Source organism: Rhinatrema bivittatum, chromosome 8, assembly GCF_901001135.1.
Source record: "Rhinatrema bivittatum chromosome 8, aRhiBiv1.1, whole genome shotgun sequence".
In the NCBI taxonomy this organism is placed as follows: Eukaryota; Metazoa; Chordata; class Amphibia; order Gymnophiona; family Rhinatrematidae; genus Rhinatrema; species Rhinatrema bivittatum.
The window spans coordinates 185,800,796-185,828,382 of record NC_042622.1 but is presented as its reverse complement, the minus strand read 5'-3'; the positions used below and the strand labels follow the sequence as shown (position 1 = coordinate 185,828,382).

The following is a 27,587-nucleotide window of genomic DNA, read 5'->3' as shown; positions in this document are numbered from 1 at the left end:
CGCCATCCCAATCTTCAGGCCTTGTCCCTGACGGCATGGATGTTGAAAGGTTAATCCTTCAACCACTTAACCTTTCAGATTCGGTTTCTCGTGTCCTGATTGCTTCACGGAAGCCTTCCACAAGAAAATCTTATTCCTATAAATGGAAAAGGTACACATCATAGTGCACCTCGCAGTCCCTTGATCCCTTTTCCTGTCCAATCCCAAGGTTTTTGGACTATCTCTGGCATCTGTCAGTCAGGTCTAAAAACCTCTTCCATTAGAATGCATGTCAGTGCGGTAGCCGCCTTCCATAAAGGTGTTGGGGATGTCCCTATATCAGTACAACCCCTCGTAACACGATTTTTATTTATTTATTTATTTTTAATTTTTATATACCGGAATACCTGTATACAATACAAATCAATCCGGTTTACAAGTAACGAAAAGGTTGCCCTGGTCTGGGAGGTTAGACCGGGGTTTTTTTTACATGGAACATTGAACAATAACAATCAGCCATTGAACCTTATTACAACTATTTAACCTTATTACAATGAACATTGAAAGTAATAATAATTATATTTAACAAATTTAACAATTAACAAAACTTTAACCGTGTAATGCAGTATGTGTGAGTTCATCTTTTTACAAGGAATTTTAGTAACGAGTATGGTCTGCAAAAAGCGGCTATATAAAGGTGAATAACGACTGTTAAATAGACATGAGAATGAGTAAGTGCGGGTATGGAATTGAGTGTCAATGTGTTAGTGACACCCTGCAATGGTTGGATTTGAGAGACAGGAGGAGGTGCTTAGTTACACTCTGGGAATTGGAACGCTTGCCTGAATAGCCAGGTTTTTAACCTTTTTTTAAACTCTGGTAGATTGGGTTCGAGTCGAAGGTCTGGTGGGAGCGCATTCCATTGGAGTGGTCCCGCAGTGGAGAGTGCTCTTTTTCTTAGTGTTGATTTGGCCGGAGCTGCGACTAATGTGCCTTTGTAGGCGCTTCTGATGGGTCTGGCAGATGAGTGTGGACGAAGTTGGGTTTGTAGAGATATAGGTGCGTCGTTATGAATTGCTTTATGAATGATGGTTAATGTTTTATATAGGATTCTCTGTTTGATGGGTAGCCAGTGGAGGTTGCTCAAGATAGGGGTAATATGGTCTCTTTTGTTAGTGTTAGTTAGGATTCTGGCTGCGGCATTTTGTACTATCTGTAGGGGTTTGATGCTGATGGCGGGAAGGCCCAGTAAGATTGAGTTGCAGTAGTCAAGTTTCGAAAAAATAATGGATTGAAGAACGAGACGAAAGTCATTGAAGTGAAGGAGTGGCTTTAGTTTCTTTAGGACCTGTAGTTTAAAAAAGCAATCCCTGGTGGTTGTGTTTATGAATTTTTTTAGGTTAAGTTGGTTGTCAAGCCATGCTCCTAGATTCCTGACGTCGGCAGAGAGCTCCATGTTAAAAGATTTTTAAAGGGCTTGCTCCATATCAAGCCACCTTTACGTCCTCCGGCCCCTTCTTGGGACCTTAACCTGGTTCTTGGTCGGCTCATGAAACCAGCATTCGAGCCTCTTCACTCCTGTGACCTAAAATATTTCACATGGAAAGTGATTTTCCTATTAGCTATCACTTCAGTTCGCAGGGTTAGTGAGTTACAGGCCTAGCAACCTATCCGCCTTACACTAAACTCCTGCAGGACCGAGCGGTACGCTGCACTCACCCTAAGTTTTTACCCAAGGTAGTTTCGGAGTTTCACATTAATCAATCCATCATACTACCTACCTTTTTTTCCCAGTCCCCATTCCAATCCAGGGGAACAGGCTCTGCATACCCTTGACTGTAAACAGGCTCTAGCTTTCTATCTAGACTGTACAGTTGCCCACAGGAAGAGCACTCAGTTATTCGTCTCTTTCCATCCCAACAAATTAGGGCAACCTGTGGGTAAGCAGACTCTCTCCTCCTGGTTGGCAGACTGCATATCTCTTTGCTACCAGCAAGCAGGCATTCCTTTTCAAGACCGTGTTAAAGCACACTCTGTGAGGGCCATGGCGACTTAAGTAGCACACCTACGATCGGTGCCTCTTCCTGACATTTGCAGGGCTGCCACCTGGAGTTCTCTCCACATTTTCGCAGCCCACTATTGCTTGGACATAGCCGGAAGACAAGATTCCATCTTCGGCCAGTCTGTCCTGCGAAACTTATTTCCAATGTAACGTACCTACACACTTCCGCCTGCCCTGTGGGGTTCAGGATGCCCTCTGCAAAATTCTACCACAGTTGTTGTGCCTGTTGCACGCCGTTGGGTACATTTGGTGCATGTTCAGACATCCTCAGCTCGGTACTCACCCATATGTGAGGACTACCATCCTGCTTGTCCTGTGAGAAAGCAAATGTTGCTTACCTGTAACAGGTGTTCTCACAGGACAGCAGGATGTTAGTCCTCACAAAACCCGCCCCCCCCCCCCCCTCGCCCCGCGGTGTTGGGTTCGTAATGTTTTGTTGTTTTATTTTCGGCACTGCCTGTAGCTTTCAAATAAGATTGAAGGGGGACCCTTGCTGACTGCAGGGTTAGTGCCATGCTGAGCATGCCCAATAGGGACCAGTCAAAGTTCTGGAAACTTTGACAGAAGTTTTCCGTGATTGGGCTCCATCCTGATGATGTCACCCATATGTGAGGACTAACATCCTGCTGTCCTGTGAGAACACCTGTTACAGGTAAGCAACATTTGCTTTCTCTACAGTTTTTGTTTTGAAGATTTCTTGCAGGTTTCTGCCCCTCTTTTCGGGTAAGAGTATGGGCAGGATTCGTTGTGTAAATTCCAGGTTTCCTCTTCCCTCTGCTCATTAAGAGGAGAAGTTGTAATTGTGGTGGTTATGGTTTATCCTTTTCGCTTGGGTACAGTGTAATACTGACGGACTGTAGGTGGCACCTCGGGGGTAGGGCAGTGTCAGTCAATGACTTCTCTGACTCCATCTGCTGGAGGGGAGGCAAAACCCAGGAGTCTGGACTGCTCCTTGGTACTACAGGAACTAAAATTAGCAGGTAAGAACCAGTTTTCCTATACTCTCTGAAAGTACTGGTAACATTGTAGAAGTAAACATCTGTATTTGAATTCTATAAGTGTGTTCTTAATTTACAAGCATAGAAAAGTCTTATTTGCCAGTTTCCCAATGAAGGTGCCTAATCATTCTTTAAAGTAAACTGAATGGTGAAGATTTTCTTTTCAACCTTTTTATTTTTCCCACTACTTTTCAGTCCAAACCTGCACACTGTGAAAAAGCGACAGAAGAGTCTAACCCAGTCAGTCAAAAACTGATCACAAACACGGAGAGCGACCTGCAGCTCAGCTATGCCAAGCAGCGTCGTACCAAGAGTTCGGTGCTCCTGCACAAAGAGCTGGATTCCCGCAGCAAGAAAGCTGTGCGTGATTACCTGTACAGGGTGAACAAGGCCACGGCCGTGCTGTATGCCAGGCATGTCCTCGCTTCGCTGCTAGCTGCCTGGCCCGAGGGCATGGCTGTGAGCGAGGACATCTTGGAACTCAGTGGACCAGCTCACATGACATACATTTTGGACATGCTTATGCAGCTGGAGGAGAAAAGTCTGTGGGAGAAGGTAATTGTGGTGTTTGCTTCTCTCTAACATTATGAATCTGAAATCATGTCGGTCCCAGGGCATACTGTCCAGCAAAGTTGCTTGCTACCTAGAACTGTTGTTGAGAGAAGAGACTGTACCCTTCACTGTAGCATGCAACCTTGAGCATTTTAGCTCTGCACTTGATACATTGATTGGTAGAAATTTGCTTAATATAGTAAATTAGTAGATGTCAGCAGATAAAGACCAGTTGGCCTGCCCAGTTTATCCAGTAACTCCCGCCTTTACTGCTTTAAACAAAGATATTGCCCAGCTGTCAGCCATGCAAGCTTGGATACCTGAAGGATATCACTACTCTTCCAAGTCAGTTTTGTTCTCTCCCCTCTTTGAGCCTGTACCATTCCAGATAGCTGAGCATGTTTCATATTTAACCCAACACCAGAGCCCCCATTTCTTTTACCAAACCTCTCCTCAGCACTCTGCTTATGCCTGCCCTCTTTACCTCTCTTTTATTAGAACTATCTCTAATTAGCAACCTGAAGTCCAGATTTAGGGATTTTGGAAACATGTTTAAACTTACAAATAATTGCAGTGCGCAATCAGTTTCTGTTTGGCATGTGCATATACATGCTCCTTTCCCCCTTCTCATCCCCACACAGTCATTCAAAAGTGCACCATAAGTGTTGGTACTAGTCTTGAGAGACGCATTATCCTTGCAGTGGTGCAGATGCAGTTTTAAAACAGTGCATGTTTACTATAAGGTCTGTTTTTATGGGGCAGGGGGCACACAGAATTGCATGGACAATAACGGCTGCGGAAACAATGTGGTATTCACTAAACTATGGTACTCAGTTACTGCTGTCTAGTGGATACTATGGGAACTAACTTGCTTTAGAACTGGGTGTTTAACATAGTTTAGTAAATAGAAACCCTTTAGCTTGCAGAAAAAAGAGGTGCATTGATCTCAGGATAACGAGTCTTACTCGATCTGCTTTCTCTTCTCCAGATCTTGCAGAGAGTACTGCATGGATGTAGTGCAGGCATGCTGGGAACAGTAGCACTGACAGCTTGTCAGTTCATGGAGGAGCCAGGCATGGCAGTCCAAGTTCGAGAATCCAAACATCCCTACAAGAACAACACAAATTTTGAGGTACATGGTCTATCTAAGAAAGTATTCACTAGGCATTGTGCAATTCATGCAGGTGATAGATTTGACAATCTGATTAATGGATCTTTCCTAAAAATCATTTAAAATTGATTTCCAGCTGCAGATTTCTTTAGCAGAACAAAGGATTGCAAGATGAACTTAACATGTTTTAGTACTTATATCCTGACCACCTATCATGGATAAATTATTTTTGTGCAGGATAAAGTCCATATCCCTGGCGCCATCTACCTCGCAATCAAATTTGACCCACAGTGCAACACGGAAGAAGGCTGTGATGAGTTACTTATGTCCAGCACCCGAGATTTCATGCAAGATCGGCACAGTTTCAGTGGCTCTCCACATAAGTGGACTGACTTTGAGCTGCCAGGTGAGAAAATGGGGTGGGGTTTATCATTCATCTTTGTTCTTGCCTTGTTACTAGGTCTGTCCAGCTCAGTCTGGGGAAGGAAGACTTCCCAGTTCAGTTTTACTTACAGATTTTGATGATGGTCATCTGGGTAGGTAAGGAGATGGGCAGTTATCAAGTAGTGACTATACTTCTCAGATGCTACACTTGGCTTTGCCAAACTGGGCTTATTTTGTGCACCAGTTGGAGATTGGGAGGAGCCAAAAAAGTAGATCTGAAGATGCTTGTCATCACAACTTTGACCATTGCCTGATGATGGGATCCTGAAGCTACCTATCAATGTTTGAAGCTGTTTAAGAATCACAGGAAAGCTTCACTGATGAGTTTGCTGTTTGCATTTTTGTCCATTGGGTGGAATTGTAATTAGTGTGTTCAGCCTCGCTCACTTTTACATCCAAGTTAGACCCTTCGCCTCACCTCTGCTCCCCTTTCAGAGCAGCCAGTGCAACTTAAAAGCTGAGTCTCACAGATTAGTCTGCAGTGTCTCATGTATCAATAAGAAGTGGCATACATTGGGTAATGTGAAACCAATTCCTCTATTTCATCTATATCACATAATCCAAAAAGAGGAAAGTTTAATGTTTTTATTTAGATTCACAAAATATTAACTTAACAATGTGTCCAAAAATAAAACATCACACACACTCACACTCACTCTTTTAAAAACATTCGCATTGAGAGTACACAACAGGTTAACATGTAAAAATCTTTAACATATATATACACACGTCCCTCAATAACGGCGTTATTGAGGGACGTGTGTATACGGGGTTGTTATACCCTGTAAGATACGTTCGATGTTTGAGTTGTTCCATCTACATCTTTGTTGCGCTGAAGCAATTTGCGAGGTGATCTGTATAGCGATATGGGAGGTTATTAGGGAGCGTTTTTCAAGGTCATATGCTGTTGTTAAGATATCGAGTGGTTTGAAATGCATTAAGCACTTTATATGAGGGGCGTGGAAAAGAAAAGGACGTCTGAGTGTGGTAAAGTCCCCCTGAGGAAGCAAACGAAGGTGAAACAAGGGCCACTTGTCGGGGTTGACCACTCAGTCTTATCCCATTTTCAGCTTTAGAGATTCGCAAGAGAGATCACACGGGAGACACCAGCTTATAATGCAACTTGTATTAATTTATATAGTGTTAATGAGTTTGTAAGTGGCATGTTCCACAGGGAAGTGTAGGTTATATTACAATATATGTTAAAGATTTTTACATGTTAACCTGTTGTGTACTCTCAATGCGAATGTTTTTAAAAGAGTGAGTGTGAGTGTGTGTGATGTTTTATTTTTGGACACATTGTTAAGTTAATATTTTGTGAATCTAAATAAAAACATTAAACTTTCCTCTTTTTGGATTATGTGATATCAATAAGAAGTGGGACATATTGCAGTAAATTGATATTTCAGTGATATTGCTGTTTACCTTTTGAGTTTTTTGGTTTGCTTATCTCTAGTAATTTGTATTCATGAGCATACTCTGATCAGTCCAGGCAAGTGGGTTTTGCCTCCCCGCCAGCAGATGAGTGCACCTTCAGCCCCACTGGAACTTGACATTCAAATGGCATTGGAGGCGGTATTCTTCCATGTCCTTGTGCGTATCTAGGAATGGCAACGAAATGGTCTGATTCAAATGAAACTCCGAGATTACCTTGGACAAGAAGGATGGAATGGTATGAAGCTGTAACGCTCCTGGAGTCACCCGGAGGAACGGTTCCCAACATGACAATGCCTGTAGTTCAGAAATGCGACGTGCCGAGCATATAGCCACCAGGAACATCGTTTTCAGGGTTAATAAATGCAAGAAAAGACTGTGCAGTGGCCGAAAGGAGGACCTTGCCAAAAACTCCAATACTAGATTAAGATTCCACAAGGGAACCAGCCACCATAGGGATGGCCAGAGGGACTTCACCCCTTTCAGAAAACAGGCCATGTCCGGATGAGTAGACAGGTGGGTGACGTTCACCTCGCCCATGAAACAGGAGAGAGCCACTACCTGGTCCTTCAAGGAGTTAAGGGTCAAACCTTTATTCAATCCGTCCTGCAAAAATTCCAGAATTAGTGGGATTTTGACCGTCAAAGGGGAAATGCTGCGTTTCTCCCACCAGGCCTCAAATACTCTCCAGACCCACATATACGCTAGAGACATAGAGAACTTCCGTGTGTGGAGTAAGGTGGCAATTACTGCCGCCGAATATTCTCGCTTCATCAGGCAAGCCCTCTCAATGGCCAGAGCGAAAGACAGAATCGAGTCGGATCCTCATGAAGGGACCAGTCCCTGCTGTAGCAAGTCCCTGTGCAGTGGGAGGCACAGGGGGTCTCCGCATGTCCACATACCATGGACACCTGGGCCAGTCTGGAGCTGCTAGTAGGACTAATCCCCTGTGGCACTCAGTTCTGCGAATAACCCTGCCCAGGAGTGGCCACGGAGGGAAGGCATGTAGCAGCTTCTCTTCCGGCCTGGTCTGAAATAGAGCGTCTATCAACAGGGTCAACTGATCTCTTCTGCGACAAGAATAGGGGAACCTTTGCATTGTGAGATGTGGCCAGCAGGTCGATAATTGGGAGACCCCAGCGATCTACTACCAGCTGAAAGGCTTTGGCCAACAACACCCACTCTCCTGGATCCAGACTCTCCCTGCTTAGAAAGTCTGCTCTGATGTTGTCTTTTCCTGCAATGTGGGAGGCTGAGATCATCTGTAGATGTATTTACACCCATTCCATAAGGAGATCTATCTTCTTGGACACTTGCTGGCTTTTGGTTCCACCCTGGTGATTGATGTAGGTTACCGTTGTTGCATTGTCTGACATTATACAGACTGCTTGACCCTGGAGTATGTGGCTGAATTGTAGACACGCTAATCTGACTGTCCAGGCTTCCAGGCGGTTTATGCTCTAGAGGGTTTTTCCTTGGTCCAATACAACTGGACCGTCATTTCTTGACAGTGAGCTCCCCACCCAAGAGGCTCGAGTCTGTCGTGAGAATCAGCCAGTTTGGAGGGGACAGGGGTACACCCTTGCCCAGATTAGCCTCCTGCAGCCAAGAGCGTACTTCCATCGAAGTGAAGGCAAATCGAATAATCTTGAGACAGCGGGTTCCAACGTGACAGCAGGGAGCGTTGAAGTGGTCGCATATGTGACCTCGCCCATGGCACTACTTCCAGGGTTGCCACCATCAAACCGAGGACTTGAAGATAGCTCCACACCATCGGGCGTATTATGTTCATCAACAGACAGTTCCTTATCTGCGGGGTTGGTAGGAAGACCTTTCCCTGCTTGGTGTTGAACCGGACTCCCAGATATTCCAAGGACTGAGAGGGTTTGAAATTGCTTTTGTCCAGGTTTACGACCCAACCGAGTTCCTGAACCAAGGTAATCACCCTATTGGTCACCAGGAGACTCTCTTCCACGGACTTTGCCCAGATCAACCAGTCGTCCAAGTAGGGGGTGCACCAGGATTCCCTCTTTTCTCAACGCTGCTGCTACGACCACCATAATCTTGGAAAATGTTCTGGGGGCAGTGGCAAGGCCAAAGGGCAGTCCCTGGAACTGATAATGGCAACCCAGTACTGCAAAGCGTAGGAAACGATGTTCTTGCCAGATTGGAATATGTAGATAGGCCTCAGATAGGTCCAGGGAGGTTAAGAACTCTTCTGATTGTACAGCCATTATCACAGAGCGTAGGGTTTCCATGTGGAAATGAATCACTTGTAGATGTCTGACACTCTTGAGGTCCAGGATGGGGCGAAAGGAACTTTCCTTCTTAGGTATGATGGAATAACACCCGGTATTTTCCTGGGGCACAGGTGTTGGGATTATAGCCCTCATACTGAGTAGCCTTAACAGGGTAGTCTCAACTGCCTGCTTCTTGTGCTGAGAGCGGCAAGGAGATACCATGAATATGTCCCAAGGAGTGCTGCGAAATTCCAGTGCATATCCTTCTCATATAACCTCCAGTACCCATTTGTCCAAAGTGATCTCGACCCACCATTGGTAGAAGAGGGACAGTCAACCCCCCTATCTCCTTGTTATGAGGGTGGGTCATCAAAACTTCATTGGGAGGGTTGGGACAAACCTGAACCTGAGCCTGACCCTTTCTTGGTCTGCTGACTCCAAAAGGACTGAGACTTCCCAAAGGACCGAGACCTCTGAAATGTCAAGTTTCTGTAGGGGTGAAATGGGTGGGAGCCCCTGGATCGACCCCTCATGGGTGAGGGGCACTGTAACTGCTTTCTCTTATCTTCTGGTAGCTGGGGTACTGGAGATTCTCCCTATTTACTGGCAAACTTTTCCAATTCGCTTCCAAAGAGGAGTGATCCTTTAAAGGGCATCTTTGTGAGATTTGCCTTGAAGGTTACGTCTGCTGACCAATTCCGCAGCCATGGCTATCTTCTGGCCGCCACCACTGAGGCCACTTCTCTGGCCAAGGTACAGACTTAGGTCCAGGTACGCATCAGCTAAAAAGGTGGCGGTGGGTTCCATAACCGCTCTGGAATTCACCCCCGAGTCATCTACCTCCCAAGAGAGGAGCAGGCACAAATAAGCTACCAGGGCACAACAAGAAGCAATCTGTAAGGTTATTGCTATTGCATCAAAGGCCTGTTTAAGGATGGACTCCATCCTCCTATCGTGCACATCCTTTAAGGCCGCTCCTCCCTTCACTGGGATAATTGTTCACTTAGAGACGGAACAGACCAGCACATCCACTTTAGGGAAACGCAAACGTTCTCTCGCTGCCGGATCCAGTGGGTGTAGAGCTTCTAACGCTCATCCACCTTTAAAACTTGCTTCTGGGGCATCCCATTCCAGGTCAGTTAACTCCTGGATGGCTTCCAGTACTAGAAAGTAGCAAGAAGCTTTACATGGGAAAATCAGAATGGGATTCTTCTTTGGGTCTGTCATAGTCTGCCCCAAGAACTCTCAGCATCTTTGTGGTCTGGGAAACCAGAGCTAGCAATTAGTCTCTATGGAAAAACCATAACATGGTCCGATACGTTTCTAAACCAAGGGGTATTTCCCCATCTTCCAAGGAATCTGGATCCTCTTCTTTGTCCGTGCTATCCAGGTCCCTGCCAGGGATACTCTTGGTGAGTCAAGGCATGCATCAAGGTCTGCCAATAGGACTGGGAGACGGAGGGCTTACTGACTGAGGTTCCGTCTGAACAGGGGCAAGTGAGGTAGCAGACTGTGCCTGTATGAAGGCTTGAAGGCCTTGAAAGAATTTCTCTCAAGAGAAGGCGGCCAGGTCCATGCCTAGCCGAGGAGGTACTGGGGTAGGTGCTGCTAAATTTCCCTTTCCCATGGATGACCCAGTCCCGGGGTTACTCAGATCCGATGTACTTCTGGTTAAGGCTGTGGCTGCCCCATCCTCTGAATGGGAGGAGCCGGGCTTAATAAGGTCTGGAGAGGCCAACTCTCCTGGGCTTCCTCACCGTGCTGACATAAGCAAGAATCCAGGTCAGACTGTGCAGCCCTAATATGACAAGCAGCACTGAGACAGAGGCTGCCAGAGCCATTGGCGACAGTAACTGCCTGTTCAGACGGCTCACGCTTAAAATTTTATGCACACAGATTTCGGCCGCCTATGCAGGCTGCAGCAAGGCGTGCGTATAGCCTGTACACCCGGCTTTATTTGTATTCTGCGCCTAGTAAGTTGTGTGTGTATGTACGTTGTGCACACAGTTTGTGTGCGGTGTTATGCGCATAGCACCACGCATAGCCTGTGTGCGTGGTGCTATGGTGGGCGTGTATTGCCCACCATAGAACTTTGGTATGTAAAGTGCATATCATGCGCATAGTGCCACGCATAGCCTGTGTGCGGTGTAATGCGCATAGCACCACGCATAGCCTGTGTGCGGTGTTAGCGTGGCACTATGCGCATTACACCGCACACAGGCTATGCGCATGATATGCACTTTACATACCAAAGTTCTATGGTGGGCAATACAGGCACAAAAACGCTCGCAAGATGGCGCCGTCACGGCCTACTACGTGTTGTGCCGACCAAACCTAAAGCGGGGCCTAGCCACTGGGGGGGGGGGGGGGGGGGGCTGCTCAACCCATTCGGAAGCCCGTTTTCCGTTACCCCAATGGGATTGGGAATAACGTCAGTACGGCGCACTGAGCAAGGAGACCGGAGGAAGTCTTACCAAAAACCCTCCAAATGTCTCTGAATCGGGAGGTAAATCCTCTTCTTTTTTTTTTTATATACTTACCTGGACTCATCGCTTACCAGCTGAGTCCAGAGACTGTCTCCGACTGCGGGGGAGAGGGCTTTGGCAGTCACCGCCATGCTCTGCTTCCTGCACCCGCTGCCTTTCAGCTGCTTCAGCAGCAAAGTCCACGCCGGGAACCAGCTACCAGACCAAGGCACACCTCTGAGGGATCTCTGAAATCACCTCAGGAATTCTCAACCAGGGGAGGGACCTTTAGTTATCACCGCAGGACAGCGGGACTCAATCTTTTCTCCAATTTAAAGGTAGAATGTCGTCTTCCAAAGTACAGCAATCCCCATAGGGAAAGCACGTTCATATCTGCTGGAGATGGAGAAATACTAAATGGCTGAGGTCACTGTAGGGGTATATCTAGGGTGAGTTCAGCTTTGAAACCTGACTCCGTCTCCATCTGCTGGCCGGGGAGCATAAATCCATTGGTCTTGAGTCAATCTCTCCACACTATGGAAAATAAAATTATCAGAGTAACAACTTTTAAACTGCACCTTTTCACTTTCTCTAAAACAGGGCTTGGTTAAAATGAGATTTCAATTTTAAATCATATTCTTGAGGGAGGGAATGGCCTGGTGATTGTAATAATGGACTAGGAACCAGGAGACCTGAGTTCAAATCCCACTAACTCACCTTTTGACTTTGGGCAATTTATCTCCCTGTGCCCTTGGTGTAACCCCTTAACTTGTAAACTTTTTGGGCCATTCATTGCACATGTGTATAATTTATTGTAGAATGTCCTATTTTCAGACTCTCTAATTGCCAGAAGAAATTGAGTTTTTGGTGGGGGGTTTTTTAATTAGTTGTATTGCTTTTTTTTTCCTCCTATTTCTATGCTTATTCTCTACCCAATTTTTGCAGGAGACACACTGTATTATCGATTCACCTCTGATATGAGCAACACGGAATGGGGATACAAGTTCACTGTGACTGCAGGCCATCGTGGGAGGTTCCAGACAGGCAAGTACAGGCCCGGACTAAACTCTGCAGCTTTCACCAGAATGACTTGCTTGGATCCATCATCACCATTTATGGCATTAAAGTTCAGCATTGTTTCATCTGTTACAAACATTGTCACTTTATGATGTGCAAGTGACATAGAGCCTGGAAAAAACAGAACAAGTTAAATCATCAAGGATAAGCTTATATTTAAAGGTTTTTTTGGGTTGTTTTATTTTTTCGGGGGGGGGGGGGGGGGGGGGGAGGATGGAACACACACCAGGGGGTGCTTGCTGTTCTGAAAGGTGTGTCTCATGTTTCAGAGCAGCAAAGCCTTAAGGAGGAGTCTCAGGGATTTTCAGGCTCTTGTATAATGACAACTACTTATGAAAAAAATAAATTTGTGCTGCTCCAATTTAATATATCACAACTGCCATATTACATCTTTTTTTCCCTGCCATGGTGTATCCTCATTTTTAACAGAACATTCTGAAAGTAAATCTCTTTAAAATGTCAATTTTGTTTAAGAAATATTCTTGTAAGTGATCTACAGCAGTTTCTAGTAAGCATGTTAGACTTTCCTTTTCAAAATAAAGTCCAGACCATCTACAGTTGCACCAAAGATCAAAGCACTTTCTGTCCTCTGAAAGGGCTGCCACAACTGGGATGGAAGATATTTATTTGTCAGCACAGTGCATGAGTGCAAGTTTGGGGGAAGGAGTCTTCAAGCAAAGCCGAGAGATTAGGTTCTGATTTGCTATCGTATAGTGAGACTGGTAGAGAGGCACCCTGTTAGAAATCCTGCTGCTGTGTACTGTTCAGTGTAAGTGCTTTGTCTCTCTCTGTTTTTGTGGATTTGAGCAGAACCATAGAAAAGGAGAAGCAAATGACAGCATGAAGCACGTGATCTGAATGTGTCCTTGTTCAGTTGTGCCATCTATAATTTATCCTGCCTTTGATTCCAGGGTTTGAGATCCTAAAGCAGATGATGTCAGATGAGAAGGTCGTTCCACACATGCCACTGTCCAACATCTGGGAGTGGCAGGTGGGGGTGGCCTGTCGCCAGACAGGTCATCAGAGACTGAAGGCCATCCACTTACTGCTGAAGACTCTGCAGTGCTACCCCCAGAGGTGTGTGCCCAGCTGGAACAGTGCCCGGCTCCTCTGTTTATTTTTTTTCCTGCTATTAAATGAAGATGAGAGAAAACTAGATCAGCTTTCATAACTAGCTCCATTAAATTTTAATCTTTCTGTAATAGAAAATGCCATATTTTCAAACCTACAAATATTGTCATAATTTGAAAGTCAAAAACTTAACTACTTCAGTTGAAAGGGAGAGAGCAATAATGAAAAATAATTAATTAAAATTAATTCATCGATTTATGTGCCATTTTTCCAGCAAGCTTCCCAAGGTGGGTTATGATGACACAGGACTCTGACAGCAAGCATAACAAATCAAACATCAAATTCTCATAAAAACATGCAATTAAAACACTTCCAATGGCTTAGTTTTAGAAATGTATAAAAAAAGGGCCTCTAAACTGAGATTAAGTAAAGTTGTACATATTCCTTTCCTTCTGCATTGATCCATCTATCTTTTTATGTGGAGCTGTCTGCGGGGAAAGTTCTACTTTACAAATTTTCCTCAGAATTGGTTTGAGCAATTATCACTGGATTTAAAGGGGATTTTTTAAAAAAATGTGTGTTCATAGTGGGGTTTGTTTTTTTGTTATGCATACAAATTGAACAAGAATTTCTCGTGATGTAACATGAGGAATACAATGAAATAAAATTAACATTTTCTAGCGTGTAGCAGATGGACTCAGGACCAATGGGTATAGTGTACTCCTGCTAGCAGTTGGAGACGGATCAGATTTCAATCTGACGTCAGCCCCTAGTACATATACCCCTGCAGGAAGTACAGCTCTTTAGTATTTTCCGTCTCCTTAGCAGTTAGGGACTACCTGCACGCTCTCCCAGTGTTAGAGCAAAATTTAACAGAGAAAAACCCAAAATAAGAAGAAAACTTACCTCAACAGCGAGCTCCGCTCTCCTGCGGTGACACCCTCGGGTCCCTCCCCCAGTTGAAAATTCCCGAGGTGATTTCCGTGGTCCCTCAGAGGTGAGCCTCGGTCCGGCGGCCAACCCTCGGCGGGGACCTAGCCCCCGATTTCGGGTGCGGCTGAGAGGCAGCGGGTGCAAACTGAAATGTGGCGATGAAGGTATTTGCCCTCTCCCCCCGCAGCCGGAGACCGCCCGGAACGAAACCGGGAAGTGCCGAGACAAGGTAAGATAGAAATCTTCTTTAAAGACTCCGGTCTCCAAAGCTCGAGGAGTCGCACAGGTCGCCGGCCGGGACCTGTGCCACCGGGTTGATCCGCCTTAGCAGGGTTAGGCCCCGGTTAGATCCAAGGGTCCTCCCACGTGGAGACCCCCCCCGAGGTGGTCGCCATATTGCCCGCTTGGTCGCTGTCGCCATTTTGGCCCTGTTCGCCGCCCTGTCCGCCGTCTCAATCCGTGCGCATAGGGCGAGCCGTGCGCACAACATTACAGGCTGAAGTACTGTAGGCACAGGTTATGTGCGCAACTCGCGCTTACTGTGCCGGGCGCATAACTGCGACTTGTGCGCACACCGGCTCGCACATCCTAGGCGCACATCCATCCACGTGCACATGTTCGACTCACCGGCGCACATAGGAGATTTTACGCGCTTATATCCATGGCACCGCCGGAAAAGGAGCTCAAGGTTCAGGGCCTCTGCCCAGCATGCCACATCAGAGCCACACAACACGAAGAGGCCGACGACCTGTGTATCCAGTGCGAGGAGGCCCTGGGGGATCAAGCCCAGAGCCAGTCCCATCCGGGCCTGAGTGCTAGCTCCTCATTAAGTACTCCGGACGTAGCAATTCACAGCGGGACACCTCCTCAAATGGGGCCCCCCAGGGACACAGTGTCCCCTAGCATGGACCCAGCGTCTATCTCCTGGGTGGAATTTTTCAAAGGTCTGCACACCTTCGTTCACATGCAGACAGAGCCTCCGATATCACGGCCACATTCACTTCACCAGGGCCCCTCTAGGCCCAGGGAAGTGAATCCACAACCTGGAAGTCCCACGTACGGGACACGGACATCTCGGAGGAGGAGTCAGAGCCCCTGGAGGAGGGGAAACTTCCCCCCCCCGGGGACAGAGCCTCACCGGACCATGAAACGCTTCTTCACCAAGGACGAGCTTCCAGACCTGGTCACCCGCAGCCCTGAAGGAGCTTGCTATCCCGGGCACAAGTGCCTCGGGGGAGCCTAAGACGAATCCCCTGCTAGAGGGACTCCGTCAGACCTCCCGCCATTTCCCTCTATTACAAGCCATCCAACAGCTAATTGACCTGGAATGGATTGCTCCAGAGTTTCGTTCAAAGGGGGGCGGGCTATGGCAGCCATGTATCCTCTGGACCCAGCAGCCAAAGACCTTCTGACATGCCCAAAGGTGGATGCCATGGTCTGCGCAGTCTCTAAGCGCACTACTATCCCAGTGGAAGGAGGCGCGGCACTCAAAGATGCCCAAGACAGACATCTGGAGTCCATCCTTAAACAGTCCTTTGACGTCGCCGCAATGTCCCTACAGATAGCCACCTGCTGCACTGTGGTAACACGTGCTTGCCTATCACAGACCAGGAGCAACACCCCTGGTGAAGCCATGGAGCCAGCTGTATCATTCCTCGCGGATGCTGCTTCCAACCTAGTGCGCACCGCAGCTAGAGGAGGGTCGTCAGCTGTGGCAGCCAGGAGGCAACTCTGGCTCCAAAGCTGGTCGGCTGACGCGTCCTCCCAAACAAGACTCAAAAGGATGCCCTTCAAGGGATCCCTCCTGTTCGGCAGCGAACTAGAGAAACTGGCTGACAAATGGGGCGAGTCCCCACTGCTGCGGCTACCGGAGGACAGGAATAAGAGAAACCAGCGACCCTTCCCCTGATCCTCCAGGGGCAGAGGTTCACAGTGCTTCAATCCATACAGAAACACTTATCAAGCGCCTCGTCCTACAGGCAGGAACCAGTCCTTTCGGAACAGGCACAACAAGAGGGGAACCAGCTCGGGTCCAGGCCCCAGCTGCACCCCACAATGAGAATCAGCTGACCCGTCCAAAGGAAGAAGCCATAGGGGGCAGACTTGCCCTATTCTACCAAAGATGTGTCAAGATAACTTCGGACAAAGTGGGTCCTAACCATCATTCGAGATGGGTACTACCTGGATTTCCTCCGGACCCCTCCGGACAAGTTTGTGGAATCCCCCTGCCACGACCCCTACAAGAGGGTGGCAGTGGAGGCTACGCTGAGCAGATTACTGGCCCTAGAGGCAATAACCCCAGTGCCTCCACAACAAATAAATACTGGATATTATTCTATTTATTTTATCGTCCCCAAGAAAGAGGGTACATTCAGGCCCATCCTGGACCCTCAGGTCTGTCAACCGTCACCTGCGGATTCCCCGCTTCCGCATGGAAACCCTACGCTCCGTAATAAGGACGATACAACCGGGAGAGTTTCTCACATCCCTGGATCTGTCGGAAGCATACCTACACATTCCGATCCATCAAGATCATCAGCGCTTCCTACGCTTCAAAATCCTGGCCCGTCACTACCAGTTCCGGGCACTACCCTTCAGGCTAGCCACAGCACCCCGGATGTTCACCAAGATCGTAGTGGTGGTGGTGGCGGCAACACTGAGGAAGGAAGGAATCCTCGTACACCCTTGCCTAGACGATTGGCTGATCAGGGCAAAATCCCCAGAGGAAAGTCACCAGGCAACCAACAGAGTCAAAACTCTACTGGAGAGCCTCGGATGGGTGGTCAACACAAACAAGAACTGTCTGCAGCCCTCACAATCTCTAGAATACTTAGGAGTCCGCTTCGACACCAAAGAAGACAAGGTCATCCTAACACCAACAAGGAGGTCAAAACTGAGAAACCGGTTGCAAACCCTGCTGAGCGAACCTCGCCCCACAGCGTGGGATTACCTACAAGTCCTCGGGCTCATGGCATCCACTCTGGAGGTAGTACCATGGACACACGCTCACATGAGATCCCTACAGCGCTCCCTCCTATCACGATGGAATCCACTGTCTCAGAACTACACCGTACGTCTACAGCTCCCGGGCAGAGTTCGGACCCAACTACGATGGTGGCTACAGGACGACCACTTGAGCCAGGGAACAAGACTATCCTCACCGACCTTGACCCTGCTCACCACGGATGCCAGGTTACGAGAATGGGGCGCACACTGCGAAGAGCTAACTGCCCAAGGGCAGTGGAACGCAGAAGAGTCAGGATGGAACATCAATCGCCTAGAAGCCCGGGCAGTCAGACTAGCCTGCTTACGGTTCGGTCACAGACTCCGAAACAAAGCGGTCAGAGTCATGTTGGACAACGCCACAACAGTGGCCTACATCAACCGTCAGGGAGGAACCAGAAGCCAACAGGTGTCTCTGGAAATAGACCCCCTAATACCGTGGGCGGAAGGGAACCTCCAGGAGATCTCGGCCGTCCACATCACCAGGAAGGACAACATCATGGCAGACTACCTCAGCAGAGAAAGTCTAGACCCAGGAGAATGGAAGCTATCGACCGCAGCATTCCAACTGATAGTGAACCGTTGAGGAACACCAACCATGGACCTTCTGGCAAACCGGTCCAACGCTCAAGTGCCCAGTTACTTCAGTCGCAGGCGGGAACCTCAGTCCCAGGGGATCGACATCCTGGTGCAGACATGGCCACAGGAGACTCTGTTGTACGCCTTCCTGCCGTGGCCCCTATTAGGCGCAATCATTCACAAGATTGGACTACACACGGGACCAGTACTTCTTGTGGCCCCGGACTGGCCAAGAAGACCGTGGTACGCAGACATGCGAAGACTACTGACAGGGACTCCCCTGCCACTACTTCCACACAGAGACCTGCTCCAACAAGGGCCGATCCTCCACAAGGATCCAACTCGGTTCTCTCTTATGGTCTGGCCATTGAGAGGGCTCGCCTGAGAAAGAGCGGATACTCGGGGGCTGTAATTAACACTCTCTAACATACATAAGGATTTGGAGAATATTCAAAGCCTGGTGGAGGACCACGACATCATACCACGCTCAGTCAAAATTCCTGCGATCTTGGAATTCCTACAGAACGGCCTACAGAAGGGATTGTCCCTCAACTCCATCAAGGTACAGGTGGCCGCATTGTCATGCTACGGATCCAAGCATGAGGGCGACACCATAGCCTCTCACCCGGATGTTTCACACTTCCTAAAAGGAGTCGAGCACATCCGACCCCCTCTAAAGTGGCCATTACCTCTTTGGAACCTCAACCTGGTCCTGGATTTCTTAGCAGGAGCCTCTTTCAGACCTCTTCGCAGCCTGTGTCTCCGACTACTAACATTGAAGACGGCCTTCCTGCTGGCAGTTTGTTCAGCCCGTCGTATATCCGAGCTACAAGCACTGTCCTGCCGGGAGCCATTCCTCAGACTCACCCCGGGAACCATCCAGTTACGCACAATTCCGTTGTTCCTACCCAAAGTGGTGTCCCACTTCCATATCAACTAAACCATCTCGCTACCATCGCCAGATGAACATAAGAATTCAGAAGAAGCTCGAAGTCTATGCCACCTCAACATCGGCAGACTCCTATCCAGGTACTTGGAAATGTCGGATCCCGTACGGAAAACGGACCACCTATTCGTCCTTCACAGCGGGAAGAGGCAAGGGGAAGCGGCCTCGCGAGCAACCATAGCCGACTGGATCAAAGAAGTCATCAAGGCGGCCTACGTAGAGGCAGGTAAGCCGCCGCCGCTACAAGTCAAGGCCCATTCTACTAGATCCCAGGCAGTGTCCTGGGCAGAAACCAAGATGTTGTCACCCGCCAAGATTTGCAGGGCGGCAACATGGTCCTCCATCCACACCTTCTCCAGGTTTTACCGCCTGGATGTTCAGGCTCGGGAGGACACAGCATTTGCAAGGGCAGTACTAAGTGGGTCACCGACAGCCTCCCACCCAGTTCGGGAGTAGCTTTTATTCATCCCATTGGTCCTGAGTCCATCTGCTACACGCTAGGAAATGGAGAAATTACTTACCTGATAATTTCATTTTCCTTAGTGTAGACAGATGGACTCAGCATCCCACCCACGGCTGCCGTTACTCTGGAGTGCTCGAGTGACTCAAGGGTAAGCCATGCTTTCCTTCATCTAGGACACCCATCCTACTGGTTGTCGACGCTTTCCGGTTGAGGGCACTGGCGGTCTCCAGCTATAGCCAATTCAACCAGCTCAAGTTATTCAAGTTATGAAGTTAATTAAGTTATGAAGTTAAGTCATTCAAATTAGTCAGTCACACATATATTCACAATGCTTTTCAAGGAGAATACTGAAGAGCTGCACTTCCTGCAGGGGTATATGTACTAGGGCTGACGTCAGATTGAAATCTGATCCGTCTCCAACTGCTATCAGGAGTACACTATACCCGTTGGTCCTGAGTCCATCTGTGTACACTAAGGAAAATGAAATTATCAGGTAAATAATTTGTCCAATATAAACAAGATACAAAAGGTAAAGAAAAACAAGCATCCTCATATTATAATAAGAAAAAGGGGAGGGGACAAAGAAAAAAAGGTGGATATATAGTTATGTGAAATTAAGAAAAAAGCATGGAGAGAATAACACTAGTTTCACATTTATAAACTGGACTGTGAGAATAACTATTAAGGATGCGAATCCAAGAATGACCGCAGTTGGGATGGTTCATAGAAAATATAATTAACTTCTAGATGTCTTACAGAACATTTACATTGATATCTCAAAACAAATTGGACCCCCTTTAGATAATACTTCAGAACGCATAGAGAGGAATTTTTTTCTACGAAATTGATTGACTCTGGCCAGATGAAAAGACAAAATATACCAATAGAGTTCCTCTATGCAAAATTTCAGTAGACTAGGAATTTTCAAGAATGTCCGTTAAGTCCAGAAGATTATCCTGTGGCAGATTCCCTTCAGGTACTTGTCTCTCTAAGTCTAATAGTATGCCTTAGTAATCACAGGCATTACTGCATTAGGAATTTTTAAGGTTTGAGAAATATAATTTCTAAATAAATCTACTAGGGTAATAAGCTTGATAACAGGAAAGTTTAATAGTTTAATGGTTAAAGCAGTGGGCTATGAACCAGGAGACCAGGGTTCGAGTCCTGCTGTTGCTCCTTGTGACCTTGGGCAAGTCACTTTACCCTCCATTGCCTCAGGTACACAAACTTAGATTGTAAGCCCTCTGGGGATAGAGAAATACCCTACAGTACCTGAATGTAATCCACTTTGAAGTGCTGAAAAAGTGCAAAAAGCGGAATATAAATAAATAAATGATACTCTCTAATTAAGGGTATGCAAAGAATTTTCAAGATTTTCAAACTTCTTAAAATATATCTGATCTGAAAGAACCAAATTTTGCTGAACTTTTTCCAGAGAAGAAACATGAGTATCCAAGGCAGCCAGTTTAGTCTCATGAGAAGAAACCAAGTTTGAATTAAGAACTCGTTTATTGGTGTCCAAAGTAGCATTAGTAAGAGATGAAATAGAGATTTCCAGTCACTAAAGCTTGCCAAAGAGCCTCTAATATAATCACAGGGGTCTGATGAGACCAGACTTACCAGCCGGAACGTTCACTGCATCGCCTCACTCAGAAGAACACCTTCCTCCTATCCAATTGAAGGGGCCGGTATCAGGGCTGAAGGCAGAGAATCAGTAGTTCCAAAAACCCTGACATCAGGGGAATTCTCTTCAATGGTATGCAAATCCGCCCTAGCGGGAAGAGAAACAAGACTTCCTGCCTTCTCTGTGGCCATACACAACGAACTCGATACTCTCAGACTCAATTCTGGGAAGACAAGAGACGTATCCGATGGCGGCAGTGCTCGATGGAAGGGAGGAGAAGGTGTTGCTGGTGCTCTCAGGTTAAGGGAGATCTCATCGGCCAACAGGACAACTTCTGCTCACTATCTGCCCCCGCAAAGTTCATCGCAACCGGGGCTTCAGCTGGCATCATGGCAAAAAAAACCTCTATCCAGGGTTGGTGTAGGTCAAGCGAGGGAGAAGTAGTAATGTTCTTCCTCAGCTTGGCTTTCCACTTGGTGTGAGGCATTTGAAAAGAGTTAATTCAGAAAACAGGTAAACGGAGAGACAGGCTCTGAGCGTGTTTCTCACTCGGCAACCATCTTGTCCCCCCCATGTAGTGGGTTCATTTTTAAATGCAATATATTAAGACCTTTTTCAATGTAAAGATTTTTCTCAGTGGACAAGCACAACAAACTGCCACACAAGATGGTTGATGTCATCCGACAGCACTGAGTCAGATTGTTTTTCTCTCAAAGCCCAGAAAGTTCAACTTTGCTTTCTGAACATGTGCAGGCATTTCCTGCACTAGCATCCTTGTGCATGATTCTCCTCAGTTAAACTTTCATCCATTACAGCAAATACTTGGAAATCGTCTCTCTTTCGGCATCACCATTATTTCTTTCTTTTTTTTTTTTTTTAATTTTTAATTTTCCAATTTTCAACTTTTACAAAGTAAAACTTTGCATGAAATACAAGAGATTTACATTAATAATTTTACAGAAGAAACTAATATCCAACATCTAATTATGTCATTAGAAAAATTACATTAAGTAAATCTCTAAACTTTCGTAGGAAATAAAGAGAGGAATGAAAACAAGGAGAACATTAAGAGAACAAAGTTATAATTAAGAAAGACTGACAGAACACTAGGCACAATTTTAGATCCCACCTTATGATTGTGGCTGCTGCATACGAGCATCCAAGAAGGCTCGTGGTTGTTCAGGGCTGAAGAATATATAAGTATTCCCTGAGAGTTTTATCACGCACTTACAGGGGTAGCGCAAATTGTAGCTAGCCCCTAGTGCTAAAATCTCAGGCCTCATTACTAAGAAATCTTTCCTACGTATTTGCGTGGTTCTTGCAAGGTCAGGAAATATACGAACCACTCCCCCTAGGAACTGAACATTCATATTTTTGAAATAATTCTTCATGATTAAACTTAATTCATATTCAGTATAGAAAGTAACAAATAAAGAAGACTTCTCAATAATTTCAACATCTGAGTTTTCAAGAAAATTGGACAGATTCAAAATGTCTATCCCTGCTACATTAGAAACTACTATATTAGAGGCGCTTCTTTGCGGCAAAAAGAATATTTTCTTTACTGGGGGAATATTCTCTGGAGGCAATTTAAGGATTTCTTGTAAATATTTCTTAAACGTTTGTAATGGTAACTCACCCATTACCTTAGGAAAGTTAAGGAGTCTTAGATTCAAGTGCCTAAGAGAGTTTTCAACAGATTGAAGTCTTCTCAAAGTGGAAGTCCTTTCTTTTATCGTAACAGCACTTAAGTCCTGTAATTTCCTCACATCTTCAGTTACCTTTTGTGTAACTTGAGCTTGATCCATTTTTTCCTGTCGGTGGGATTGTTCGAATACCTCCATTCTGGCAGAGCCCGCCTCCAGCTTTCTCTCCTGTTCTTTGGAGTTCGTCGCCATACCAGCAATCAGGTCCCACAGGGCGTCTAAGGTTACAACCGCCGGTTTCACTAATCCTGGGGGAGAGCTTAAACAAGCTCCCTGCTCCATGGCATTTCTGCCTTCCTCAGCTCTTACCGAGGTGCCAGCTTCCCTTTTCTCCAGCTCTCTCTCCAGGGTCGCGGTCTGAGCAGGGGCTGCCCCCCCGCTCCTCTGCTCCGACGCCGGCAGCTCCTCCTGACTGAGCATGCCCAGTGAGGTCCTCCACCAGCAGCTCAGCAGCCACGGCGTTCAGCAGAGTGGAAGCTTCTGGCGGGGATCTGGGATCCGGAGGGGTCAATGATAACTCCCCAGGTGAGTATGTGGCTCCCCTCCCCATCTCTCCAGCGGGGCTCGACGTCCTCAATCCCAGTGTTGGGGTGGCATCACCATTATTTCTCAGGATGTCTACAGAAAAGAAAAAGTCCATTCAAAAAATGTTAACAATATGGACACAAAATGTCCATACTAGATTTACATTCCCTTTGTCCACAGCTCAAAGTGTCATGATACCTGGAACCAGATCATGGGTGTATGTCCCTAAGGGCACTAATTTACCAAGAACTCTGATTCAAATATGAGCATCCAAGCTCATCAGAAAAGACCAAATTGAAACAAATTCAAAAAATACTCCAGGTCAGGGTAGCCAAGAGTTGTCAACTGTGCCGAAAAGCATAGGCATGCCTCTGCCTAAGAGGCATAGTGCCAAATCAAGTCAGAGCCTTGAACCGTCCTCGCAAAAGAGGCACAGTACAGATTTGGAGCTTGAAACATCAGAACCAAGAGGCACCAGTGATGAAAGAACACAGTAAGGACCTATGGATGCAGAGAATCACCTGTGCCAAAGCATCAGCACAGAGAATAACCGGCATGGGAAAAAAATTCCAACTCGGAACAAAGCCACGGAACCAACATCTTCATTATTGAGCTCTTCCTTAGAACCTATTCAGATAGGAAGAAAGCATACAAGAAAGATAAAACATACAGAAACCTCAAGCAATATGTCTTCACTGCCTATAGTGGAGCCTCAAATGAAGTCAACAAAAAAAATATACATCCAGCAATTCTACCACTGCAAGCTGTTCAAGAATATCATGCATTCGTATAGAGATTATGGGCAGGTACCTAGTCAACAAAAATCTTCAACCCATACTAGAGAAGCTGAGAGAGCACCTACAATCAAAACTTCCATCCTCTTATTTTAAAAAGAGAGAAGAGAATATAAGAGAGAAGAAAAGCATAAATCTGAAACTGCTTCATATATACAAAAAATATCTGATTCATGTAGTTCATAAAAATCCATTATAATAGAATCAGATATACTGTCCCCAGATCCATCATCGTACTCAACACCAGAACAAACCAGGACTTTTAACACCACCAGAGGACTCCACACATCCAAGTTTTCTGCAAAAGATGTCAGAGACAATACCATTCAGCTTAGGAAAGGACACAGAAGATATAACCAACTTGCAAATCATGCTAAGATTCATCCAGCCACCGAAACAATACAAAGCACTACCAATGCATGATGCACTAATGAAGGTTCAAACTAAAATCTGGAAGACATTATCTGCCTGCCACCAACAGCCAAAAAACATTGATATAAAGTACAGAATATAAAAATGCCCATGACATGAAAAGGTACAACTCCCTCATGATTCCATTATTGTAGAATTAGTGATGAAGAAAGCCAAAAAGACAAAAGCTTGTTAGAATTCTGACCCAAGGATATTTGAATCAGTTGGTAAAAGATCATATTAAGTAGTGACCTTACAAGCAAGGATTGCTGCATAACAAAACAGTTTGATTCAATATGTTTAGTGAGTTCTGTTACAAATGGGTTAGATGAGTCTTCTCTATTAGGTTGATTGAGTTATAGGGGATTTTATCTTCATGCAAAGAAAATGTTTATTTGATCGTTGTCCATCTTGTTTGCTAAAACAGGCCCCAGATGATCTTAATGGTGGAATGTTGCATATTATAAATGCATCTTTGCAGGAGAGTTGTTTAACTGCACAATTGAAGCAAATTAGTGATCTCTCCTATATTGAAAAAACCAACCTTGGATCCCAAGAAATGGGCCAGTTATAGGCCTGTTGCCAATAGCTTATTTCTTGCTAAGGTTGTGGAGAAGTCTGCATTTAGAAAAGGCTACAGTTCTGAGAGAGTTTTTGTGGCAGTTAATGGCTTTGTTCTTCGGACGAGAGTGAAGGGGAGTTCTGTGCTGTTCATTCTCCTTGCTTTTAACCAATGCTTTTGACTTGGTGGCTCATAGCATTTTGTTGGATTGTTGTAGGGCTATGGAAATTACGGGGCAAGTCCTGCAATGTATTGCCTCATTTCTTGTGGATAAAACTGCAGTGGTACAGGTTAGGGGTGAGTTTTCTGCCTCTTGTGTTTCAATGTGGGGTCCTTCAGGGGGTCACCCCTGTTGCTGCTGCTATTTAACATTTTTCTGCAACCCTTAGGTCAGCTTATTCACTCTTGGGGTTTTGAATTTTTTATTATTTGCAGACAATGTTCAACTGATTTGGTCAATGGGTCCGGATATAAATTTATCCTTGGAACAGATCCAGAATGGGCTAAAAATGATTCTACATTGGTTGGAGAGCAATAAGCTCAACTTAAATGGGGCAAAATAGAATGGGTCTGCATCCCTGGAAAAATGTTGTACCTTCACTTTTGGCCCTTAGGATTAAAGATGTTTCAATTGTTTATGTGCAGAAGGCAAGGAATTTAGGAGCTATTTTTGATGAAGGGGTTTCTTTTGATCCCCATATCTCTGTCATCCAAGGCTTTTTTAAACTGCACCAGCTTTCTAGAGTGAGAATTTCTGAGTCAGGGAGTATTTTGAATGGTGGTTCAGTCTTCAGTGTCCCCTGTGTTTGATTTTTGTAATGGCGTATCGGTAGGCTTTCCCGAGAAATGTTTGTTTCAGTTTCAGGTTATGCAGAATATGGCAGCCAGGTTAAATCTTTTCATGTCCAAGATGAGTGAGTGCAAGACCTCTTTTGATACAACTATACTGGTTACCGATTAAGAAGCGAATATTGTTTAAGATCATGGTTTTAATGTTTAAAATTAACCAGGGCACTGAGAGTTGAATATCTTAGCTTGTGAAACATCGTGTGCTTAATTGGTGCTCCATTCAGCTCAGCGGGTTTTGTTTCATGTGCCAACATTTAGGGAGGTACGCTCAGTGGTCTGCAGAAGAAGAGCTTTTTCAATGACAGGACCCAAAATGTGGAATTCAGCACCATTAGCAGTCAGGTCAGAAGTCAACTATTTGGTATTTAGAAAGAAAGTGAAAGTATGATTATTTCCCAGCTTTAAGTGTTGACATAAAAACCCCAATCCCTCACATTTCTATCTTCCTCTACTTTTTTCAGCTTGAAGTGGTGATATAGAAATATGAAGGGCTGGGTTTTTTATCTGTCTCTTCTCTAGAAGTTTAGGATGCACAGATGTGTTTTAATTATTTTATGGTTTTTATTATTGTCTGTTTATTGGGATTATTTTTATGTATGATTGTATTTGTAAAATTTTTGTATACTGTTCTGGTCAGCCTTGTGCTAAATGAATGGTATTTAAAAACTGGAAATAAATAAATAACCTTGAAAAACTCCAAGAGCATTCTAAAAAGTTACCAGAAAAACATTCTTTCATTGAAACCATGGCAGACACAAAGGATATTGCAAAACACATGATAGGGTCAATTTGCAACTCCTTCGATACAGCTTTAAGAGTATCTGCAATAACCAAAGCAGCAAGATGATTAGCATGGCTAAGGGCATCAGGCCTCAGAGATGAAAGCCATGAAAAACTGACAGATACATCTTATGTGGAGACAATTTATTTGTGAATAAGATGAAGGAAACAGTAGAAGTGATAAAGAATCAAAATAGAGCTCTTCAGTCTCTAATTTCTTCTCACCAAGAATTCACAACACAGAGAAGGTTTGAGCAAGATGCTTACAAGAGGCCATATTTCTATTCCAATAGAAGATATAACCCATATTACTCTTTAACAGGCAATACCCAATCATACAGCAGCAACACCAGCTGCAGTCGCAAAGACAGCAACCATAAACAAGACAACAAATTCATGATAAGAGCCAACAGATCCACAGAGTTCTACTCCGTCCTTTTGTCTCCAGTCCAACCTACCAACAAAACCCATTTCTGGAGCTGGAAGCAGTGGAAAGACTACAAAATTTCAAGACTCAATGTAGCCAAATAACAGAGAAATTAGATTTGAAAATAATAAACAAAGGATACTTTCTATATTTCAAAAGTTTGCCACCGCCAAACTGTACTTTCTAAATTTCAATTTTGCCACCACCAAATTCAACAATTTACCAGCAACACTCAAAAGAACAACTCTCCATACTACAGAGTGAGTTGCAATTACTACTTTAATCAAAAGCAGTTTAACCTCTTTCCAAGTAGCACAGGGGAACAGGACTCTATTCAAAATACTTCCTAATTTAAAAAAAAAAAAAGGCAGATGATCATCATCCAATGCTAGATCTAAGAGAGTTGAACATCTTTCTAAAAACAGAAATGTTCAAGATAAATTCAATAAATATTACCACTCCTACAAAAAAGAAACTGGCTAACATCTTTGGATCTAAAAGACACCTATGCATACGTCCCAATCAACAGGTCTCACTGGAAATATCTTAATA

The 27,587-nt window shown here is 45.4% G+C and overlaps 1 protein-coding gene across 1 annotated transcript in view; it reads left to right on the top strand.

Annotated features, from left to right (window-relative positions):
- Positions 1-27,587, top strand: part of ZZEF1 (zinc finger ZZ-type and EF-hand domain containing 1) — a 335,589-nt gene that overhangs the window by 294,205 nt on the left and 13,797 nt on the right. The window contains 5 exon segments of the mRNA XM_029612069.1: positions 3,235-3,594; positions 4,580-4,723; positions 4,940-5,108; positions 12,231-12,329; positions 13,274-13,439. Coding sequence (XP_029467929.1) covers positions 3,235-3,594; positions 4,580-4,723; positions 4,940-5,108; positions 12,231-12,329; positions 13,274-13,439 — 938 coding nt within the window.